This window comes from Phycodurus eques, chromosome 9 (assembly GCF_024500275.1).
Source record: "Phycodurus eques isolate BA_2022a chromosome 9, UOR_Pequ_1.1, whole genome shotgun sequence".
In the NCBI taxonomy this organism is placed as follows: Eukaryota; Metazoa; Chordata; class Actinopteri; order Syngnathiformes; family Syngnathidae; genus Phycodurus; species Phycodurus eques.
Window position 1 is genome coordinate 18,232,958 of NC_084533.1, and position 23,564 is coordinate 18,256,521.

Genomic DNA, 23,564 nt, shown 5'->3' on the forward strand with positions numbered 1-23,564 from the left:
TTTTCTCCGGGCACTCCGGTTTCCTCCCACATCCCAAAAACATGCATTAATTGGAGACTCTAAATTGCCCGTAGGTGTGAATGTGAGTGCGAATGGTTGTTTGTTTGTATGTGCCCTGCGATTGGCTGGCAACCAGTTCAGGGTGTACCCCGCCTCCTGGCCGATGACAGCTGGGATAGGCTCCAGCACGCCCGCGACCCTCGTGAGGAGAAGCAGCTAAGAAAATGGATGGATATTTGATAGGTTGCTGATAGGACTCTGCATCATTAGCACAATTGTAAAAAAAAAAATTTCTATCAGCATTACTAAATTACCGGTAACATTTCATTGATCAGTGACGTTCCGTACTGTGTTTTTATGTTATTATGTCTCAAAAGTATTTTCTGTCAAATGGCTGTCTGCTGTCGTACTAGAGCGGCTCCAACAACCGGAGAAAAATTCCTCGTGTTTTTTACATACTTGGCTAATTAAGATGATTCTGATTCAAGAGGGAGGGACATGAGAGAAAAAAAGTTTAATGATTTAAAATAACACGAGTAATAATACCGATGGGTCTGCAATTAAAAATGATAGATGACATAACAATTCATGTCCTAAATATTTCAACCGCATGGTGGCAGCTCCGATTTGCTCCTAAATAGGACTTGCAGTCCTCACACGTAAAAAAAAAAACCAAAAAAAAACATATTTGCCTTTCCAATGCTTATTTTTAGTAGTACGTACTTCCTTCATAAAATTACAAAGTCACATGACCATGACTATTAAAACGCGCTTGCCTACTTCTTGGCTGCCTCTGCCTTTCACATTTCAACACTCGAGCACGAACCCGTTGAACCCATCTGGTTCAGTCCAGGTGAAAGAAGGTGCCAGCCTTGCAGCATCATGCGGCCGTCATGGCAACGTGGGTGGGGGCGGAGCGACTGTTGTGTTGTAGTGTGTAGTGTCTGAGCATGCGGCAGCATCACATGGCGGGGGGATTTGGGGGATTGATGAGGCCGACGGCATCCGAAGAGACGATGCACATGCACTGACAGTCCTTAGGGAGACACCGAGACGCGCGTGCACAAAGGCGAGTAATCACGCACACACACACAGTCACGTGAACCCACATTGGATATGATCCGCTCCTAGACTATGGCACCGTCAGGTTCGCGGAATGTCAAACGGAGCTGCAAGAGAGTTTTCTACTGGATCCCGGTCCTATTCATCGCACTCATAGTGGCTTGGTCGTACTACGCCTACGTTGTGCAGCTTTGTTTGGGTAAGAAAACGCATGTCTGGCCACTTGGTGTGCAATCGGTGTGCGTGAGAGCGTATTTGTGAGAGTCGTGAGTCTGATTTGACCATTAGTTTTCTAAACGTGTTCAAATTGACATTGTCTCTATATATTGCGGATGGAGTGAGTAAATAAGACTCACATGGTCTTGACAGTTCAGTCACCATTTTGAAATGCATACATCTTTTTGGCATTATGTAGTTGTTTACAGGCTTCTCTCTACCTCTCTCTTTTAAACTTGTTATCAAGATATATTCATAGACGTCACTACTTCCCTCTAAACATCTTAAAGATTTAGCGTCATGTTAATGCCCATCTTAATCTGAAATCCAACAAGTACAGCGTTATGTGTTGACAAGAATGAAGCGAGGCCTGGTTTGTTTGTATTGTTAGTCTTCCTCCCTTCTGAACATTAATCGTTTGGGTGTAAACACAGAATCCCTGAATGCTGAACACAAAGTTGGCCTGCATAGAAAGTAATGGCAAATGAAAATAAAGTCTGGAAAAGTGTAAAGCTGAGGGAATGAAGCGGAGTAAAGAATCACAAACCCTGAACCCTGGGATTGAGTGTCCTGGAATGAATTTCTTGAGTTTTGAAGATTACTTGTTTCAAGTGCTGGTCACAGGACATTGTGACATTGTTTATACATGGGGTACAGCCATCCAATAAAAAGTATGTTTTCCATGTTGTGGAACAACTAATGATGCTGTAATGGATTTGGGTCACATGGGACAGCCCGGTGAGAACAAGAGGACAGGACAGTGTCTTGCATATGCTCTGCAGACAAACACAGAGACAGTTGTGTTGGACTAGCGTCAGATGACACTCGTTCAGCAGCTCAGTTAATCCCATTGTCGGGTTTATATAATTCACCTCAAGCAATCTGCGGTTGACCCACTTTTTTTTAATTATTATTTTTTAAAGCAACCAACATCTGCTTTTCAACACTCAGACCATCTATTGCAAGATGAGACGATTGTTGAAAATGTACACTATAGGTTGATGTTGGAGTATGAGTACGCCTTACCGTTACGCGTGCACAATCTAAAAACAGTTACTTTTTTTTACTGCAACTGCGAATACTATATGTGTTAAGGCAAAGCTCTCGATTTAATGGTCGGTCTACGTCTCCGCCCTCACCGATGGTCATGATCTGTGGGTCGTGACCCAAAGAACAATATCAGTGATACTCCGCAGGGTGTCTGGGCTCTCGCTTAGAGACAGGGTGAGAAGCTCGGTCATCCGCGAGGGGCTCAGAGTGGAGTCGCTACTCTTCTGCAGCGAGAGAAGCCAGATGAGGTGGCTCAGACATCTTATTAGGATGTCCGCTGGACACCTCCCTGTTGAGGTGTTCCTGCCACGTCCCGCCAGGAGGAAGGCCGGCTGACCCAGGACGCGATGGATGTATCCCGGCTGGCTTGGGAACATCTCGGGACCCCCCCGGAAGAGCTGGACGAAGTGGCTGGGGAGAGGGATGTCTGGGCTTCCCTGCTTAAGCTATTGCCCCTGCGACACAACCCTAGATCAGTGGAAGAAAATGGATGGATGGATGTGTTTATGGAAGAAGCATATTGAAGTAATAGTTTTTTTCCTTTTATTTACAATAAGGATTGTCTGTCATTTTCTATAGCCAAGTACTTGCCCTCATGGGTTGGGTGTGAGCTGGCGCATACCCCAGCTGACTTTGTGTGGGTGGTTGGGGACACCCTGGACTGATCGCCAGTCAATTACAAGGAACATATAGAAGAACCCATGGGAAATTTAGAGTGTTCAATTAAACTAACAAGCATGTTATGGGAATGTGGAAGGAAGCAAGAGTACCTGGAGAAAACTCACACAAACACACGTAGAATATACCACACAGGAGAGCCTGAGCTGAAATTCAAACACAGGACCATATGCCATCATGCTCCTCTAATATGTTGTATGTCTCATATAAATGTAAAATGTAAAATAAAACTACAACTAAATACTACGAATACCTCTTAGAATGATGCAGTTTTTTATCTCTGCACTGTATATACAGTACGTAAGCGTGTGAGTGACAAAAAGGTTCCTATGCTCTAGTCCAGTGACAGTCAACTGATGGATCCGTTCCCATTTTGGGTGGTTCACGGAGACGTAGTAAAAACTTCAGGGGTTCCTATGTTTATAACGGTACTGACATACAGTTCGTCATTCCGAGGTTACAAATGGTATAAGAAAACGTTTTCACACAATTCAAGAAGACACGCTTAGTTAGCACTGTATTTGCAAGTTTTTCATTGGATTGTTTTATATTTATGGTCTATAAATGTTTCTCATACAAATATTTACTCTACTTATGACTTTAATACTCTGTTAGCATAAGTTAATGATATAGCGTGCTTCGACATACAAATTTGGGTAATGTCGCCACCGTAGAAGCAGTGAAATATTGAATGTGCATCCCAGGTCGGAGTTGCCTTTTATTTAGAAAACAATCTTATTTTGACTGGCATGAATCAGAAACGTTATCACTTGGGGTGTAAACACAACTTTCCAGTGGCATTTAAACAGCCTCTAAAAGATACCATTGGCGTTTTTATTGCATAATTCTCAGACTGCGTAACTGTTCCAGTTTCTTTGGTCTGCATCCTTTGTTTCCTAAAAGGAAGAAAAAATATTGATGTTTCACTTTCCTAAAACCTATTCATTTTTGTACATGTAGTCGTAATCAGTTTCTGGGACTCTGAAAGCCGCTTTGAACATGTAAGCACGTGTAGTTAAAATATGATACCAATGTGTTTTCAAAGGCTATTTTTAAAAAATACATTCCCTTTATTGTTCTTATCGCCTCTTAAAACTGCAGGTACTGGTATAACAACAGTTGAGAACCAATGCTCTATACTATACTATGCTATACTATAATTCCAATACAGTGTAAGTGCTGATGATGGATGATTATGTATGCTTGGCTGAATGTTGTTTAGATAAAGCAGTATCAGTGAATCCCTGTGAAGCAGTGTCTCATTTTATCTGGAATTTTGAAGTCAGCATGAGTGACAACTTCCAGGTGCTTATCAAGTTTGCAGAATCTTTATATACTGTACTTTATACTATACTATACTATACTATACGTGTGTGGAGCAATCAATAAAATGCTGAACCTGCTTAATTTACTGTACATTTGGTTTCAACGTTAACGAATTCCCACTTCACAAAACACAAGCATGGATTTGTGTTATATAGGTCTCAAGACCACCATGTCGGAATATCGTTACATGTATTTGTTTTTTTCATTTTGCAGTTTCAGTTGAAGACACATGGGAGAAGGGTAAGTGTTTCATAAAATGTCTCAAATCAATAAGAATTATTAAATTCCTAGGCATCAGATGTTGAGTTGAATCCAGTCTTCGAGTCCGTGTGGATGCAGCTCTTTTCAAAAAAATTTCTACCAGTCTTTTTCATCTCTGTCCTGACATACTTTTCATGAACTCACTCACTTGGCTAATGTGGAATGCTATTCCACCTTGGAGGATGTTTTAATGTTTTCTATGTCTTTGGAAAACATCTTAGTAAATATAATGACGTTGGAAGATGTTCTTCTTTAGGAGAAGGAAAAAAAAGAATTTCAAAAATGTTATTTGAACCCTTGATAATTTTCTGTGTAATTTGTATGTTTTCTAAGCCTTTTATTTTCATAGGAATTATTAATTGAGATACTCCTGTAACATTTGCATTAAATGACCATTATGTTGACAGATAACACTCACTTGTTTCTTCCCCCCCCCCCCCCCCCCCCCCTTTTCAGTTGTCTATTTAATGGTGTACCATGTCATCTTCATCATGTTTATTTGGGCTTACTGGCAAACCATCTTCAGCAAGCCCATGAACCCTTTGAGGGAGGTGAGTGAGACGACGATGCAGCTTTATTGACACCAAGATTGTGGCCTCACTGCATTTTGGACTAAGACTACTTCCTGCGGAAATGCCAAGTGGTACACTCTGATGCTGAGCTCTTAGCCTGACCACTTCAATTCAGCTCTGCATGTAGTGAGAACACGCAAACATTGCAGAGGGCATTTACAGAAACAAAATTCACTTCATTGGAGCCTTTTCTTTATGAGATCACCGAAATTCATTTCCAATTTGGTGATTGTAATATAGATCAGTGATTCTCAAAGTGTTGTACGCGTACCAATAGTACAGTTCAGTTGTACTTAACTTGAAGTGCAACGCGTTTTCTTTTGATTTTTTACAACGGTTGGTTTTAAAACATTTATTTAGGTACAGATTTCCTTTAACTTTTATGTACAATGCATTTTAATTGAATCATGACTCAATAATTATTTTATTATTACAGTTTTTTTTAATCTTACTTGATATAAGCGCAGTGCTAATGATGAAATCCTGAATAATGTTAGAGTGGCTTACAATGTTAAATATACTTTGAAGTATAAAACCTCTGCCTTGTTTTTGATAAATACTTAGGCCTACTATGCTACTGTATTTGAATGTTGGTCATGATGGTTGTACTTGAAGAGTCACATATTTTTTGAGGTGGTACTTGGTGTAAAAACTTTGAGAATCACTGATAAAGATCAAACCTCGGAGCCATTTGTCTCCATCAGGTGTAATTGTTTCTTCATGTATCCTTGGACAGGCAGAACATTCAAGACAACTTTGTTTTGTATTTCCTTTGCGTGGTTCTAGTTCTGCCTGTCTTACTCGGACAAGGAGCTGCTGGAGCGTGAAGACCGGGGTGAGTCTCAGCAGGAGATCCTGAGGAGAATAGCTAAAGAGCTGCCTATCTACACACGCACCAACTCTGGAGGTAGGTCAAGTCCTGGGTGGTTGTTCATATGGGAAAAATTGGTTGTCACCACATAAATAAATGGGCTACATTCCAGTAAAACATTGTCTGAGGTGCGATTTTAACCCCTGTTACATTGAGAGTTGATTTGACCTGTAAATGTCTTTAAGAAAATTATTTTGTTCTTGTCTTATAATTTTTTTAAATCCATTTTTCTTTTTTATGATTAATTGTCAAAGGAAAATATGACCCATTTTAATTATGATATAGGAGAAGAGAAAAACAACACCAGCTTAATCACCCCTACCCAAAGAAAAAACAATATTTTAAAACCTGTCAATTATTAAGTATCTAGCAGGTGCAGTCGATTAATGGAATTGCTCAGAATAATTTTTCCTGATCATGTCACTTGTTTGCCTTGTTCGTTGGGTTCAATCATATCTGCCCCATATTGCCACTGAGATAAAAACTATATATTTATAACTAAAATGCCAGTGATTTGACTGAATAGCAAACTCGGGACTGTTAGTACTGTGGCTCTGGAATGGAACAGGAAGTCAAACAGACGCGGGTTAAGGAAATCAATCCACCAAGAAGCAGCAATATTATGAGACAAATTTATATGCATTCATTTAATTAATTAACTGGTCAAGTGCTTGCAGGGCACTGCTGACGTTAGTTTGATTAAATCGTCTGTCTCCTCAGCAATCCGTTTCTGTGACCGCTGCCAGCTGCTGAAGCCTGATCGATGTCACCATTGTTCAGTTTGTGATGAGTATGCCTCTCCTCTACTCGTGTATCTAAATTTTAAAAAAAGTGAACTCATGATGTACTGACTGACACAATAACGTTCAATAACACTGATGACTGACCATGTGTTTCAGATGCATTCTAAAGATGGATCACCACTGTCCCTGGTATGTAGAGTACATGTTGAGGAATAAAGAAAAAAGAAAAACACATTTGGAATAACCAAAGAATTAGACATTGACTGTAATGAGAGCTATAATTATTTTTTTAATATTTTCCACATATGTTTTCAATGGAACAAATATATTCAATGTTAGTGACACACAAAGTAAATCTAACAAAATACTTTTGTGTACTAAAAACATTAACGTTTAGCATTTTCATGACAAGAAAAGCAAATCTAATACTTCTCATTGATTTCATTTTGTGAGTGTATTAATCAGCGTACGTACTGTATGACGAGTGAGCCCTAAAAGCCAATTTGAATATTTCAAGTTCTTCACATCTTTAAAGCTGTGTGAATTATATATAAGCTGTGTGAGCTGTGTGAATTATATATATAAAAAAAAATTCTAACTAATGTTTTATTTTGTTCTCTCAGGGTGAACAACTGTGTGGGATTCTCCAACTATAAGTCATTTATGCTGTTTTTGGGATATTCCCTACTGTATTGCCTTTTTATAACTGCTACAGACCTTCAATACTTCATTAAGTTTTGGATGGTAAGTAAATAACTTAATAAAATGGACATAATGGACCTACAGTACATTTAGCAGGCGTGTAAGTCACAAAAACGCAATTGTTGTTGGATTTTGGCCTGGTGGTAACGAAAATGTACTGTACATTTTTCCACAAGGCTGGGGGTAAAGCCCATTTTCGTCTGAAAGAATACCTGGTAACCATTTTAGCCATTTAATAAAAACAGTTATAAAATTATTGTAGCTTTTACACCTTATACTAGAGTAGACAACACCCGCTACCTGTCCAGAGGTTAGCATCCACTCTGTTGACATGTATTTGTAATGCTTCCCCCCCCCACCAGAATGGCTTTCCAGACACTCAGGCCAAGTTCCACATCCTGTTCCTCTTCTTCTCTGCCTCCATGTTCTCAGTCAGCCTCGCTTCACTTTTCATCTATCACTGCTGGCTTGTCTTCAAGAACAGATCCACTCTTGGTAGGTGTTGTCTGTACTGTGTCTGTCTGCCTCTTCAATGTGGATCTGAAAATAAAATCTGCTCTCAGTCTGCTTGTGTCATGTCAGAATCAACACCCTCATCAGTGCAGGATATTAGACAGGTTTGTGTGTGTGGAGGGAGCAAGTGGATTATCCACGGATAGTGTATGTAGTATTAAAGCCAGATAAATGGGTCAGAAGTGTAAGACATTAAAGGCATTGCTACTCAGGAAGAGAAGTCACAACTGCTCTGACACCAGTCTGGGAACTTCATTGCTGAGGCTATGCTTTGTCCTTTGTTATATACAACTGCATTAAATAAAACCTTCTCCATGGCTGTTTTGTCAGAGGCGGTTCGTGCGCCAGTGTTTCGTCATGGTACAGACAAGAACGGTTTCAGTCTGGGCTCCAGTAAGAATTTCCGTCAAGTGTTTGGTGATGAAGCCAAATACTGGCCTTTCCCGATTTTCTCCAGGTAAGGTTATTTGGTATGACACAATACTGACAAAAGTCATGGGGCACTGCTCTTAATCAGTTAATTAACTATTGTGACGTACCGGTCTTGGCCACTGGGATAGGCTCCAGCACGCCCGCGACCCTAGTGAGGAGAAGCGGCTCAGAAAATGGATGGATGAATAGACGGTCTGGGCCACTTTGTTCCCTTGAATCTTTATCTTACCAAGACGTAATGGGGCAATTCCATGCTTTTAACTTTGTGGGAACAGTTTGGAAAAAGGTCTAGCATGACTGTGCAAAAAGCAAGGTCCATAACGGCTTGGTTCGGCGTGTAAGAATTTGAGAGCTGTGCACCATGAACTGGTCGCCAGTGAATTGTAGAGCACAACCATTCACACTCACACAGACCGGTTTTAATCATTTTGTAGACCAGCGGACCCTGTTGGTTCGGAGAGTGGGTGGGCTGTGGGTGTTTACAGGTAACGTAATTCACTGGCAATCAAGGCAGTGAATTACTCTCATTCCCTTTAAATGTGGTGCAATGACAGTCTCGCATGGAGACATCTCTTTGCGGACGAGGATGATGTGTAATCGCAGCGATACATGCGTGAGTGGAGCATTGTCACTGCTCTTCGCAGGTGTGGCAACAGACAATATGAGCGGGTACACTTATTAAATACAGAATGAGCTGGTGATAACCACTAGTGACTTAAATATGTCTGCGGACTTCAGTATCTATCCCCACCCGATCGTTCGTGTGGCCCTCCATAGCTGTGCCGGCCAGTGGGATGATTTCAAAAATATAATAAGGATATTGAAAATAATAATAATGCATTCAATTAATTGATTTCAACAATGATTCAGAGGGTTGCATGCCCGCCGTTCACATATTTATGAATGGAGTACGTCTGATGTCCACCACACATGTCCGCAGAACTCACCGATCTGTCTGCCTGTGACCTGATCAAATTCACCAAAATCGCATTAGCCCAGTGGTCTACCTACTGCACTGGACTTAGATGTGGTCTGAGTAGTCGTAAGTTTGGACTGACATTCTGCCAGCAAATTGTCACACACTCACTACACAGGAACACCCAGCTTCTCACAGAACGGTCTGCCAAACTGGCAAACACGCGCAGCAAGCTGTCCACTTGCACGAAAATCAGGATACGCCAGCATTTCTCTGAAACTAGAGCCCAAAGATTCAAACCAAGAACCTCTCACCTGTGACGCAGAGACACTAACCACAATGTTCCACCACCAACTAGCTGAGACAAAAAAAGATTGTGTGTCCTGACAATTTCCAATACTGTCTGTATAAAATGTATTTTGTTTTTGTATCATCTCAACTGTACAGTTTAGGGGATGGGTGCTCATTCCCAACATGCCTGGTGAATATTGACCCTGAGCAACCCTCTTCGCCCACTAGCTACAACCCTGCACAAAAAGGGTATGTTCACAATACAGTATTGGCAAATACCAAAAAATGCAAAGCTGTCTGCAAGTCAATGAATCATGAATATCCCCATGAAGTCATTGGACGACATTGTATTAGGCCACATCTGATTCCACCATGTTTGTAGAATTTCTCATCAATTTACAACTTTTCTGAACTGAAGAAAGAACCTGGTGTCCTCTGCATGATATTCAGTAGCGGAGCTATCTGTTGCTACCCACCTCCCAGTCATAACAAATGTTCAAAATGTCATGTTCTATGCCTCAGTCCAGGAAATAAATAAATAAAAAGAAAACAAATTCTGCATTACAGTGTATACGACATAAGACGGTTGTAGTCAAAGCATTGCGTTTCTCCTAAACACAATTTCAAAATCCTCATACTGAAATAAAAATATTATTTTACATTAACGCAAGAATACAATAGTTTTTCATATTATTCATATTTCATATTCTTTACTGATCTTGAAACTTCGGTGACTAATCAGAGATGTTAAACCACACACATGAACTGTGTTGGTTTAATAAAGGATTGGCATCAACCTGTCAGGTCTTGTAAAATGATTTCAGTGTTTACTTTTAGTGATCATCACTCAATATAATTACAGTTAAGTATTTAAAGAGAAAATCAAGTGAGGAGCTTTTTTTAAAGTGGATTATTAAAGTGGATTCTGTGTGTATATTTATACCTGCAGTACTGCAGAGGTTCGCCACTTCCCTTTCAAATCAGTGAGGGAGAGTCAAAGCCGGTTGCTCAGCAATACCGCCTCTTGGACTGAAAGTGACATTGCGGCAGATGACAAGAATGGTATACTGTACTGTCAGTGAATTGATATGTTTATATTTTTCTGATATTATTATAACGATTGTTATTTCATTGTGTATTTGTTTAGGCACTAATAACCCACTGATGACCACAGAAAATGAGGCATAGGGAAACAGATCTTCTATTGAGAAGTGTAAGTTTACATACATAAAGACATTACCTACATACAGTGGGTACGGAAAATATTCAGACCCTCTTAAATTTGTCACTCATTGTTATATTGAAGCCATTTGCTAAAATAATTTAAGTTCATTTTTTCCTCATAAATGTACACACATGACCCCATATTCACAGAATTTCTTTTATTTTTTGCAATTTATTAAAAAAGAAAAACTGAAATATCACACAGCCATAAGTATTCACACCCTTTGCTGTGACAGTCATATTCAACTTGGGTGCTGTCCATTTCTTCTGATCATCCTTGAGATGGTTCTACACCTTCATTGGAGTCCAGCTGTGTTTGAATATACTGATTGGACTTGATTAGGAAAGCCACACACCTGTCTATATAAGACCTTACAGCTCACAGTGCATGTCAGAGCAAATGAGAATCATGAGGTCAAAGGAACTGCCTGAAGAGCTCAGCGACAGAATTGTGGCAAGGCACAGATCTGGCCAAGGTTACAAAAAAAAATTGCACTTGAGTTTCCTAAGCACAGTGGCCTCCATAATTCTTTAATTGAAGATGTTTGGGATGACCAGAAATCTTCCTAGAGCTGGCCTTCCGGCCAAACTGAGCAATCGGGGGAGAAGAGCCTTGGTGAGAGAGGTAAAGAAGAACCCAAAGATTACAGTGGCTGAGCTCCAGAGATGCAGTCGGGAGATGGGAGAAAGTTCTAGAAAGTCAACCATCACTGAAGCCCTCCACCAGTTGGGGCTTTATGGCAGAGTGGCCCGACGGAAGCCTCTCCTCAGTGCAAGACACATGAAAGCCCGCATGGAATTTTCTAAAAAACACCTGAAGGACTCCAAGATGGTGAGAAATAATATTCTCTGGTCTGATGAGACCAAGATAGAAATTGTTGGCCTTAATTGTAAATGGCATGTGTGGAGAAAACCAGGTACTGCTCATCACATGTCCAATACAGTCCCAAAAATGAAGCATGGTGGTGGTGTTTTTCAGCTGCAGGGACAGGATGACTGGTTGCAATCGAAGGAAAGATGAATGTGACCAAGTACAGGGATATCCTGGAGGAAAACCTTCTCCAGAGTGCTCAGGACCTCAGACTGGGCCGAAGTTTCACCTTCCAACAAGACAATGACCCGAAGCACACAGCTAAAATAACGAAGGAGTGGCTTCAGAACAACTCAGTGACTGTTCTTGAATGGCCCAGGCCGAGCCCTGACTTAAACCCAATTGAGCATCTCTGGAGAGACCTGAAAATGTCTGTCCTCTAACGTTCACCATCCAACCTGAGAGAATTGGAGAGGATCTGCAAGGAGGAAGGATCCCCAAATCCAGGTGTGAAAAACTTGTTGCATCATGCCCGAAAAGACTCATGGCTGCATTAGCTCAAAAAGGTGCTTCTACTAAATACTGAGCAAAGGGTCTGAATACATATGTCTGTGTGATATTTCAGTTTTTCTTTTTTAATAAATCTGCAAAAATTTCAACAATTCAATTTTTTTCTGTCAATATGGGGTGCTGTGTGTACATTAATGAGGAAAAAAATTAACTTATATGATTTTAGCAAATGTCTGCAATATAACAAACAATGAAAAATTCAAGGGGGGTCTGAATACTTTCCGTACCCACTGTATGTGATTACCGTTGAATGCCATAGAATGTTTTTTCTAATTTAACAGGTCAGTGCTGCTCCCTTCTCAGTGGGATGTGTAGCAATGGTGACATAACTAGTGCATTTCCCTGACGTCTAAACAGTGTTAACTTCAATGTCAGCAGCATGCCCTTTTGTTCTCTGAAAGGACTTTCATAGTAAAGTGTGACAATTCTCAGTTTGCATTCCAACGACCTTGATATCCTTTTGATGTCAAACTCAAGGCCGGGGCCCAGATCCAGTCAACCACATCAGTTTGCGTGGCTGACTACAGCAACTACTACATGTTTCTTTCTAAATTAATTTGTTTTCATTTTTGTAAAAATATGCAGCAATTTTTTTTACTTTTTCTCAGTGTTTACTGATACTACAAGCATTTCTTTTCACCAAATCCCATAATATAAATTGTGCAATTATATTTGTTTGGTTGTCACTTTTACATGGCTTTTGATTTCAAATGCAATTGGTTGTTAAACATATATATACCAATAAAATGCTGGGGAAATTGTGTATATTTTATGATATTCAGTCATAATGGCCCTCTGAGGAAAACCATAACCATGATTTGGGGATGAAAATGAGTCTTACACCCTTGGTAGAAAAAAAATAAAAAATGCCCTAAGTTATTGACTGTTTGTAAATGGAGGACCAGTGGCAATGTTTTCATGCTAAGCTGCATATGAGAACAACTGTATTGTGTTGTAACCTATAGTATGGTGCATAAAAGTTGATTATCATAGAAACCTTTAAGGAGTTTAATTACAAAAATGAGAATCATAATTAAATACTGTATATTCACTACATACAGTGAAATATTTAATTATTGTTTGTATGATTACAGCCAAAAGTCACAATACATTGGAAAATTACATAAGAAACAATATTTTTTAAATGAATACAGAAATTAGGTAGGAATATGTAATGAATCTACACTACTCCCAAAAACAAAATTTCAACTGCACCTTTACTGGTGAACTTAATTTGACTTCTAAACGTTTAAATACACATTTGCAACTGTTCAACATTTAAGTACTTTTTGAACAAAGTCATCACAGATGTTTGATCCATGAATCAACCAATACATTTCCAGGTTCAATTAGAATTTGTATTTAAACAGTCTTCTATCGTGTTGTTCACATTTTGACATCGTGAGACCAAGATGAACAATTGATCAGCAGTAACCTGCTACAAGGATTCTAACAAGAATCGGTACATAAGAATTGTTCTCTGCAAGTGTCACAGAGTGGCATCAGAAGGTTGCAACACAGATAGAGACTGGAAGAGTCACAGAAAGGCACAAAAGTGGACAACCTTGGAAATATATAATTTATATGAACAGTTGGACGTGTATTAAAAAATGATTAACTCATATCAAGTTCATGTGTAATGGTTAGAGTGCGTTTTAGGTTCATCCTGAAATTTCACCCAAAATCCGAATATTCCTAACCTTTTCCACTTTTGAAGTTCTGAAAATAATGAACTTTTCTATGACATAATAAAATTCATTGAGATGCACTTATATATTAAATTTTGAATTTAATCATTCTGTACAATTTGAAAAATGTTAATGTGGTTTTTTTTTTTTTTTTTTTTTTTAACGCCCCATTGTGACAGCTAAGCTCTATTTTTCTATCCTTCTGTCTGTGTGAGTCTAAATCCAGTGTGGACGTGAACTATTTTTGTGATCTTTACAACAATTAAAGAAAAATGTTTCTCATCTCATTCCATTCTCTTAACTCACATAAAAACAAATTTTCAGATATTCAGTCAAAGATGCAAAATAGCATGTTTTCATTATAAAAGCTTTGGGCCTTTATTAACAAAATCTAAAAACAATCCTCAATATTGCATACTCTTGTTCCTTTACAGTGTCAAGGACACTGCAAACAAGAAAAGAAAAACATCAGTCATCATCCTGACACTAAACTGGATTCATACCTACAGTATATGTAAGAAAATCCACACACCCGTTCAAATGGCAAGTTTTTGTGATATAACAAATGATAACAAGATAATTATTTACATTTTTTCCCCACCATTTATGTGACCTATAATCTGAACAACTCAATTGAAAAAATATTTGGGTGAAGAAAAAAAAAACTGCTATAATGTGGTTGCACACCTTCTTATGACTGGAGATGTGGCTGTGTTTGCAAATACTGTTTCAATACAAATAACCAATCACATTCACGCTCATATTAAATGGGAGTCAGCATCGTTAAACCCATCGTCATTAACCCAATATGAAGTTCAGATGTTCTAAAATGCTTTTCCTGAAATTTTTTGGAGTCACCTCTTACAGAAGAATAATCACCTTTATTGTCATGAACATGCATGCACACGAAATTTGTTCTCTGCATTTTACCATCACAGTGAACACACTGGAGCAGGGGTCAGCTGAAGCACCCGGGGTATCAGTATCTTGCTCAAGGACACCACAGCTGTGAGTCTGGGTGATGTTGGTGGATGGTCCAGTTGAGGTCTTGAACCTAAATCATCCACAGCCACAGTGGCAGGTGATGATCTTAACCATTGGGCCACAACTGCCCAGCACAAGCAATGAACCTCAGAGAGCTTCCACCGTATCAGAGAGATCTCATCAGGAGGGGTACAAAATAATTTCCAAGGCATGATATGTACCAGTGAAGTCAGTCATCATCCAATGGAAAACATATGGTACAACAGTGACGTTAACAAGAATGTTAAATAGACTGCACTTATATAGCGCTTTAGCTACACCACATGGTCCCCAAAGCGCTTTACAAAGCCTCACATTAACCCATTCACACACATTCATCAGGGACGCTACCACGAGGCCGACAGCAACTGCTGAGCTACAGGAATTTCTGGCAAGTACCGACCAGCTGTTTAGAACATGACAATAATAATCTTGCATTTTCATCATATGTCTGGGCTACGGGATAAGGTGGCATCATATAAGTCATCTCACAGAGAAAAACATCAACGCACTGCTACATTTTGCGAAAACACACTTGAACTGCATGTGGGAAAATGTATTTTGGTCCAATGAAAGCAAGGTTGACATTTTTGGCCATAATTCCTCATGGTACATTTGGTGCAAACACAACAGTGCTCTGCATCAGAACACCACCATGCCTGCAGTGACGCATGATAGTGGCAGCATAATGCTTTGGGGTTTTTACTGGGGCCTTAGTCAAGGTGGAGCGAATAAAGAACAGTTGCAAATACCAGTGAGTGTTAAAAAAAAAAAAAAAAAAAGGGTCAGGAACGGCCTACTTGAAGAGCTTAACTTTATCTGAGGTGATTCAGAGGCATTGTCATGATGTCAGGTGTGTGGTGACTCACATTTAACATGAGCTTGAATGTGAGTTGTTAATTCTGAACACATCACCAGTTATAAGAGGGTGTTCACGCTTATGCAACCACATTACCTCAGTTGTTTATTTTTATTTCCCCTCTTGAAAATGTCTTTTATTCACCATTGATTTGTACAGAGTATAAGTCACATTAGTGGGAAAAGATCTGAAATTATTTATCTTGGTGTCAATTTTTATATCACAATAAAACGGGATTTAAACAGGGGTGTGTAGACTTTTTATATCCACTGTATATGCCAGAACACGTACAAATGTACTATTCAACAACACCCCTATGCAGCATCTTAGAATAGGAAAGCAACACAAACATAAAACAATCACGTCCAAAGGCCAATGCTACACACGAACACCACCCAAAAAAAATAAATAAAAAATAAAAAAGTATGTTAAAATGCTAGGTGTTTTCCAAGGAGTAAAAGTGTATTTTTTTTCTTTTATTACAACACTAAAACTCTACAAAAGCAACTTCCATTAAAACAAAATGAATGAAAATGTACTCACGACAGAGTATTTTAGAAAGATAACCTCTGCATGTGCTACATCAGGTGAGTTTTCTTACATTTAAATTTCGAGATTATTGTCACCTCATGTGGGCATACAGTATGTCTGCAATCACATGCTTCTTAAGTGAACAATAGCATTTGTGTGCACAAAAAATCCAATCTAAGCTTTGACATTTCACAGATACATACATGCAAAAATGTACGATGGCTGACAGACTTCTCACATTGGGGTTTTTCAGTGGAAATAACAAAACAAACAAGCACAGAAAGCACAGGATTGTAAAAATTATACCATCCATGTTCATATGGGCTCCCTTTCTCATTTTGAGGCATTATGGTAAAGTGTGGTATCTTAGCATAGAACTGTGCCTCTTTCTAGAGAACTGGCAAAATAAATTAAATGTTTAAAAGGATGCAGTAAACCTTAAGGCTGAGTGTGGCAAAATGTTAGAACATTACATGAGCACTGCATGTTCACAATGTAAAATGTGAACGTATAGAAAACAACAAAGAGCAGAGAGATCAAGATACATACTTTCCATATAAAAGCAAGTTAGAGCTTTAAAGTGCAAAAAAATTCTACAGAATATTTTAGTAAACTAAAATCCCATTTTTTCAAGCATGTTAAATTGTTTTGAACCAACCAGACGCCTGCGGTGCTCTGCAGGAATTTAAAGATTAAGCTCACACCAGCGTAGCTGTGTCATGTGTGAGGCCAACTGTGGTACTTTTCACTGTTAATCATTTCAATTGTCTACGACAAATAGAACCAATGACAAACAGCTGGCTAAATGTAGCAATTCCTCAATTCCTTATCATCCGGGTGTCCAAGCTTGGCCTCTGGGCCGCACTGCGAATTGCAGGATAGTGTGAGTGTGCTGTCATGACTGCTGCTTGTTAGCTTCTTCTTCATAAGCGTTCCCTGTTCCGTTCTGGACATAGGCGGATCCAGAGCCAAGCCCATACAAGTGGCCACAATACTTTGCATCATCAATATGATCCTCAAAGAACATCTGGTGGAAACACATACATTGAGCGTAGACATCTACAAATAAATACACTCATTTGATGTACACACATCGGAAGAGCTGTCTTGAAGATTTGACTTCACAAAGATATTGCTCCAGTGTAGAATTGCACATTTGTAATGTTTTGGGCACCCTGTTCACTTACATTTGGAAGGTTGAATATTAGAAACAGCTACTCACTGAAAAATACAACTTCAACAATAAACAGTGTGTGAACATAATTATGTATTGGTAGAATTTCTAATACAGCTCTTGTTTTGGGTCTTACTAAATTATGCACTGTATTGTGGCCAGTGAGTGTATAACAGCATTAAAAGAATCAGAATTACTGCATCGGTCAATAAGAACATGGGATTTTCCTGTGCAAAAGCATTAAAGTGTCCTGTCGTTCTGGTAATGATGATAGATAGATTTATCAGATGATAAATTTGGTCTTTCACGATGGCACAACATCAGACTACTGCCTTAAAAACTTGCCACATCTCGGTCAGCCACTGGCAACACTACACGACATTTATTACGACGTCCCATCTGTTACAATCTCTGGGCGCTATCGTGTCAAATCACAGACTGTTCGGGTACCAGAAAACATGTCACCGGTCAACGTGACTGGATACAATCATTACTATGGCAACAACAAATGATCACACCAATTTATTGTGTAGGGGGTGGGGGAGGGGAATGAGGAAAAATGTGTGGTGGTCATCATTGGTGCTTGGAAGAGGACATTTTGGGCTGTCTGTTAAAGGAGGGCTTGAGGTAAACTATATTGCCAAAAGCATTCACTCACCTGCCTTGACTCAGATATAAATATACAGTAAGTGACGTCCTTTACTTAATCCATAGGGTTTAATGTTGTTGGAACACAAAGGGGCCCATCTCCAAATTGTTCCCACAAAGTTGGAAATGTCCAAAATAAAAAAAAATCCGACTCTGAATGCTTCAGCATTCTAAGAGATTTTGGACAGTCAAAAGGTTTGGGGATTACTCCTTTCTGTTCCAACATGACTGTGCACCAGTGCACAAAGCAAGGTCCATAAAGACAGCGATGAGAGAATTTGGAATGAATGAACTTGACCGGCCTGGACAGAGTCCTGCCCTCAACCCGATAGAACACCTTTGGTTTTATTTCGAGTGGATGGTGAGTCAGGCCTTCTTGTCCAACATCAGTGTGTCTCAATATAGTTGGCGATATAGTGTGTGTTCACATACTTTTAATATGGCTCGCAAGCAGACAACAAAACATTATGTAGCCTAGCAAGCTAGCACAAAAATTTGTACATAAATATGCCGACGTTCTGTCGAATTATGCTCCGAAGCTTCGGTAAACATTGTTTTGTGCGTGTGAATAAATGTTGACAAAGGCAAGCAGGGGAGGCGATGCACCGGTCACAATATGCAACCTTATTGGTCAACGTGATCTGTTGGAGAGTTGATATGTCACACTACATGGAGGACTAAAAAAATAAATAAAACATGCAAGACTTTTCATTTTGGCATCGTAGAGCTATTGCAGGGCCAAATCGCTGGTCATGGAATATGTCACACTACAAGAAGTTTTGTCGTCCCTGACAAAATATGTCGGGCCCGATCTGAGAAATCGCCCGCGATAGAAAGTCGGGCCAATATCCGGGCTAAAATCCTGTGGTCTGATCTAGGTATAAGGGACCTACCTCCCTCATCTTGAAGAAAGCCATGCCTGTGAGCAAAGAGTCAGAGCCTGCTTGATGTTGTGGTCCGATCCTCTCTAGCTCCAGCTGCTCAGCTACTTCCTGCAGTCCACCCTGAATACATACAATACCTGTCAATCATGTCACCAGCCACATCCTCGGTCAAAATCAAGCCCTAGAATGATGAAAGAGAATGTTGTGTACCTTGAGAATTTTGCAGCTCTTCATTAGGTACTTGACATCATAAATGATTGGAAAGTATAAGCGAACAAGCTCAAAGAAATCAATCTCTTCCTCAGGCAGCTTGGCATTGGAGAGAACCTTGATTAGGTATCCAAAGTCATACCCACTGAAAAACAGTCACACGTTATGAGAGGTAAACGGAATTACGTCCCTTCAGCACATACATCCAGACCAATTAAAATTGGGCGAGAATAACAATTTGCTGATTAATGTTCAACAACTTGGCAGGACAGTGTCACATTGGTTAGTACATCCGTCTCATAGTCAATTCATTCATAAATCCAGGGGAGGTTGCATGTTGGATGCTTCTGTGGGTTTTCTCTGGGTACTCCAGCTTTCTCCACATTAAAAAAACAGGCATGATAGGTTAATAGAAAGGACCACATGAGTAGCTGTGGGCCTGTTTCAAAAATAGCCCACCAGTTGTAGCAGTGATCATCTTAAAATATAAACACTTAAAGAGATTCATTGAAATAAAGTATTGCATGTTGATATTTGGTGGGCGACTGGTTAGCACATCTGCCTCACAGTTCTGAGGACCAGGGTTCAAATCCGGCCTCCACTGTATGGAGTTTGCATGTTCTCCCCGTGCCTGCGTGGGCTTTCTCCAGGTACTCCGGTTTCCTCCCACATCCCAAAAACATGCACGGTAGGTTAATTGAAGACTCTAAATTGCCCATTGGCGTGAATGTGGGTACGAATGGCTGTTTGATTATATGTGCCCTACGATTGGCTGGCGACCAGTTCAGGGTGTACCCTGCCTCTCGCCCAGAGTCAGCTGGGATAGGCTCCAGCACGGCCGCAAGCCTAGCGAGGATAAGCGGTACGGAAAATTAATGAATAAATTAATGAATGTTGATATTTGTTTCCTACCTTGTTAAAACTTGTTGTTAATTATTGTGAGAAACATGACGATTAAAATGATGTGTCCTCACAAACAATATCATTAATTATATAATTAATAATGGATAGTAATTAGAGCAAATTTGTTATTTCATTAGTGTGTTTCAAACCGATAAGCCCTGTTTCAAAAAAGGCTGGGCTGCACCTTTGCAAAAGTGTTTTGTCAGTTTGTCAATACCCTACACAGAGATACTGTCAGGAGTGCATTCGTGTACGTATTGTTAAATGTAACAGGCACACAAATTGAATCCCTGATACATGCAGAGACTAAGCGATATAGAATATTATTATTATTATAATTAAAACTTGTCAGTGCGACAGAACAACATCAGTGACTGTAGAGACAGAATTTGCACACGCACTGCCTCGCTGTCTGTACACCCAGCAGCCTCGCGCAGACTTGTTTATTTTCCCCCAGGTTAGCAAAAAAAAAAAAAAGTAAAAAAGAAGGAGTTGGACAGATTCCGAAACAAAACAAGGGGAAACATATGTAACGTGCACAGTCCATTAGTGAGGGGCGTGGCTTTAATCACAGATGCAGAGCAGGGGAAGGGAGTAGTGAAGTGAGGCTACATTCAAATTATACTAGCAATTTGAGAACTGCAAACTTTATCTTTAAATGTAGAGTAAACGTGTCTGTGAAGAAATTGGGGGCAAATTGGAGTGCACTTCTTGGGCGCAACGACCAGAGGCACTAATAATTCAGTCTCAACTAGTTAGTGATCTAAAAATACAAAGTATTGAACAGGGCTGCACAATATGAGAAAAAAATGAATGTATATGATTTGATAAAATGAATGAAAATGATTTTTGTGTAACCCTTTGATATATACTGCAATCCGAAAGAATACAGGATAACATAGTCATGACACGTTGAGGGACCTTCCCAATTGGAACCAAAAACTAACAACAAAATTATTGATTTATTTATTTATATTTTGGGATCCAGCTCATCCGCCACCCGAATGAGTATAATCGAGATAGAAAATGGATGGATGAATGACATTTATTCAAATGTCCATACCTAATAGACTCTGTTGATTTGAGTAATGCAGCTTTGAGTTGCAATAAAATGACAGCAAATGGATAAAAAAAGATGACAGGATACCTGTGAAATGACAGCCACTTGATCCCATCGCACAGTACCACTCCTGATGTCATCAATAGCTCTGCAAAGTACAACGCCTCTATGCCTTCGTCCTCGAGCTTCTTGAACTGAATTCCTGCAGTTGTCAGAAGTTCAATAGAGTCCTGTGCGTACATATCCTCTCTAAAAAGGAGATGGGGAAAAGTGGCGAGTTTAGGGATGATTCAATTTTGATTTTAGCTTACTTAGCACCACATAACTGCAAACATCACATCACTCGCACAGTTCTACCTCTGTGCAGCTCATTGCCAGTTTGCTAATGTAAAATAAAATTATGTGTAAAGCATTTTAAGCATTTCACTGTGTTTAAAAGCCATGACAGAGTGAGAGAAACAGGAGAGTCATCTTACGTGAGGTTAAACTTAAAATTGAACTGCCACGTTGATGTTCCTGGAGGATACTCCCCTTGCTCATTCATAAAGGTGAGGCCCAGCTGGATTATCTTGAGTAAATCCACATTGCAGCGCATTAACTGGTATTGATAATCAGCATTGCTTCGGAATTCTCCAATTGGTCTGGCTACTACGCCTGGAAACTCTGTGTCCTGCAGAGGACAAACCTGTTACCTAAAAGGGAAGCCAATATACCACAAGTACATCTTTTCAGGGCACTGTGCATTTACAGTACCTTAGTGTATCACTCACCATGGCGATATAGTTGTATTTTCGAATGACATGTCTAATTCTCTTCATCTCCTCCTCCAGATTGCTGGCCCAAACCTCACATATTCTTTGGCTGTGATCCACAGTAGCTGCGGGCATAGTGCCACTACAACATGCAAACAGAAAAAGAACTACTTATCAAAAAAGCGGTTCGTAATGATTCCTTGATTCACTAGACATGCTTACAGTCACAGGAGGTGGCAAGGCAAATGAAGCATGGATGTCAACAAACTAATCATCACACATGAATTGTTAAAATAGATAATCCTCTGACGGTCACTAGTGAGCAGTAGGCAGTATGCATTTTTGATTACTTGCACAGCTAAATGTGTCAGTTAAGCAAACACTGTGTGTAGCTGTGTCTTTGGAAGCCGGCTGTTAACATTAGCTCGCAGCGGCACTTTGGGCTAACTAGCAGCTAGCTAGTTTCCACACTAAACATCTGCGAACGTGTGCAAGACAGTTGGCTCTCAGGCGTGTATTTCATTTCCACGCCTGTTTCTTGTTCACAGCCGTCCCACGGAATAAACAAGAGTGTGTGTTGACGTGAGAAGTCAAGTTAGAGCAGGATACACACACGATACCTCGCTCACAGTCGGGTGCCACTTGGACTTACTTAAGCTACGTTAACTTACCCTTCCCCAAACCGTTTCAAGCGTCTACTATCTAAACCTCTTAAATTCACCGTGGGTTTCCCTCCAACTTTTTTTTTTTTTTAATAGTCGTCAATTCAGCATTGAATGGATGTCAACCTGCGCTTGCCATCATAGCTAACCTACAACGTGACGTCATCACGTAGCCTATTACGCAACGAGCGTACGTTAACGTCGATGGCAAAAATTATTTCAGCGAAATACAAAAAGGTTTACATTCATCAGACACATTAATAAGTTAAATAAACTGTTCATACATTAAAAATGAAAATCTTGAATTGAATTTTCTCTTTGCCTCACATATAAAGTGAAATCCTTTTCAGAGTAAATTACTGTTTACCTCATTACATTAATCATGAATCATCATATCATATATCAATACGAAAGTGAAAATGTGTGCTACTATTAATAATGCTTAACACCAACTCAAAATGCTGTTTTTGAAGTATGACAGATATATGATCGGACCAAGAGTACCAAAATAATAAGAATAACAAAAGAATACAGGAATACAATATTAATTAAATGTTTCATGAAGTACCAAATTATTTCAATATTTATTTATTTCAATACTTATTTTTATATCAGTATTCATTCATTTATTTCAATATGTATTTTATTATTTCAATATTTATTGCAATATTTATTTAATATTTTATATAGTTAATTATTTCAATTTTTATGATGATGATGATGATAATGATGATTGTTATTGATATTATTATTATTATTATTAAATTATGTCACTTGTCTCATGCAGGGATAAGCAACTAGATGGGGCTGGATCAACGCTAGTCCCGCATAGAGAATGTTAGATAAAATTATTTTATGACACACAGGGGAAAACAGTGACAAAATTAAATAAATAGTGAAATACCGTAATTAAATATATAAAAATAATTTGC

The 23,564-nt window shown here is 39.3% G+C and overlaps 2 protein-coding genes across 7 annotated transcripts; one reads left to right on the forward strand and one right to left on the reverse strand.

Annotated features, from left to right (window-relative positions):
- The first annotated feature begins 962 nt into the window (after positions 1–962).
- zdhhc2 (zinc finger DHHC-type palmitoyltransferase 2) lies at positions 963–16,241 on the forward strand. 4 transcript variants are annotated; one of them, XM_061684956.1, is made up of 15 exons: positions 963–1,069; positions 1,132–1,261; positions 4,546–4,572; positions 5,050–5,144; positions 5,952–6,072; positions 6,757–6,826; positions 6,936–6,968; positions 7,403–7,523; positions 7,658–7,696; positions 7,844–7,976; positions 8,325–8,451; positions 9,790–9,882; positions 10,583–10,695; positions 10,781–10,846; positions 12,520–14,205. In XM_061684956.1, exons 2-14 carry the CDS (start codon positions 1,135–1,137, stop codon positions 10,819–10,821), a joined length of 1,140 nt encoding a protein of 379 aa, XP_061540940.1. In that variant the 5' UTR covers positions 963–1,069; positions 1,132–1,134; the 3' UTR covers positions 10,822–10,846; positions 12,520–14,205. The 4 variants fall into 4 exon arrangements, with proteins under 4 accessions (XP_061540940.1, XP_061540942.1, XP_061540943.1 ...); XM_061684958.1 differs by lacking the exon at positions 12,520–14,205 and adding an exon at positions 14,361–16,241 and having other exon boundaries at positions 963–1,261; XM_061684959.1 differs by lacking the exon at positions 12,520–14,205 and adding an exon at positions 11,837–12,501 and having other exon boundaries at positions 963–1,261.
- cnot7 (CCR4-NOT transcription complex, subunit 7) lies at positions 14,286–22,787 on the reverse strand. 3 transcript variants are annotated; one of them, XM_061684961.1, is made up of 7 exons: positions 22,642–22,787; positions 21,989–22,112; positions 21,695–21,888; positions 21,306–21,467; positions 19,256–19,400; positions 19,055–19,165; positions 14,286–17,366 (listed from the first exon to the last, which is right to left on the reverse strand). In XM_061684961.1, the coding sequence occupies exons 2-7, from the start codon at positions 22,103–22,105 to the stop codon at positions 17,235–17,237; spliced, it is 861 nt and encodes a 286-aa protein (XP_061540945.1). In that variant the 5' UTR covers positions 22,106–22,112; positions 22,642–22,787; the 3' UTR covers positions 14,286–17,234. The 3 variants fall into 3 exon arrangements, with proteins under 3 accessions (XP_061540945.1, XP_061540946.1, XP_061540947.1); XM_061684962.1 differs by having other exon boundaries at positions 21,989–22,787; XM_061684963.1 differs by lacking the exon at positions 22,642–22,787 and having other exon boundaries at positions 21,695–21,910; positions 21,989–22,068.
- Between the last annotated feature and the right edge of the window lie 777 nt (positions 22,788–23,564).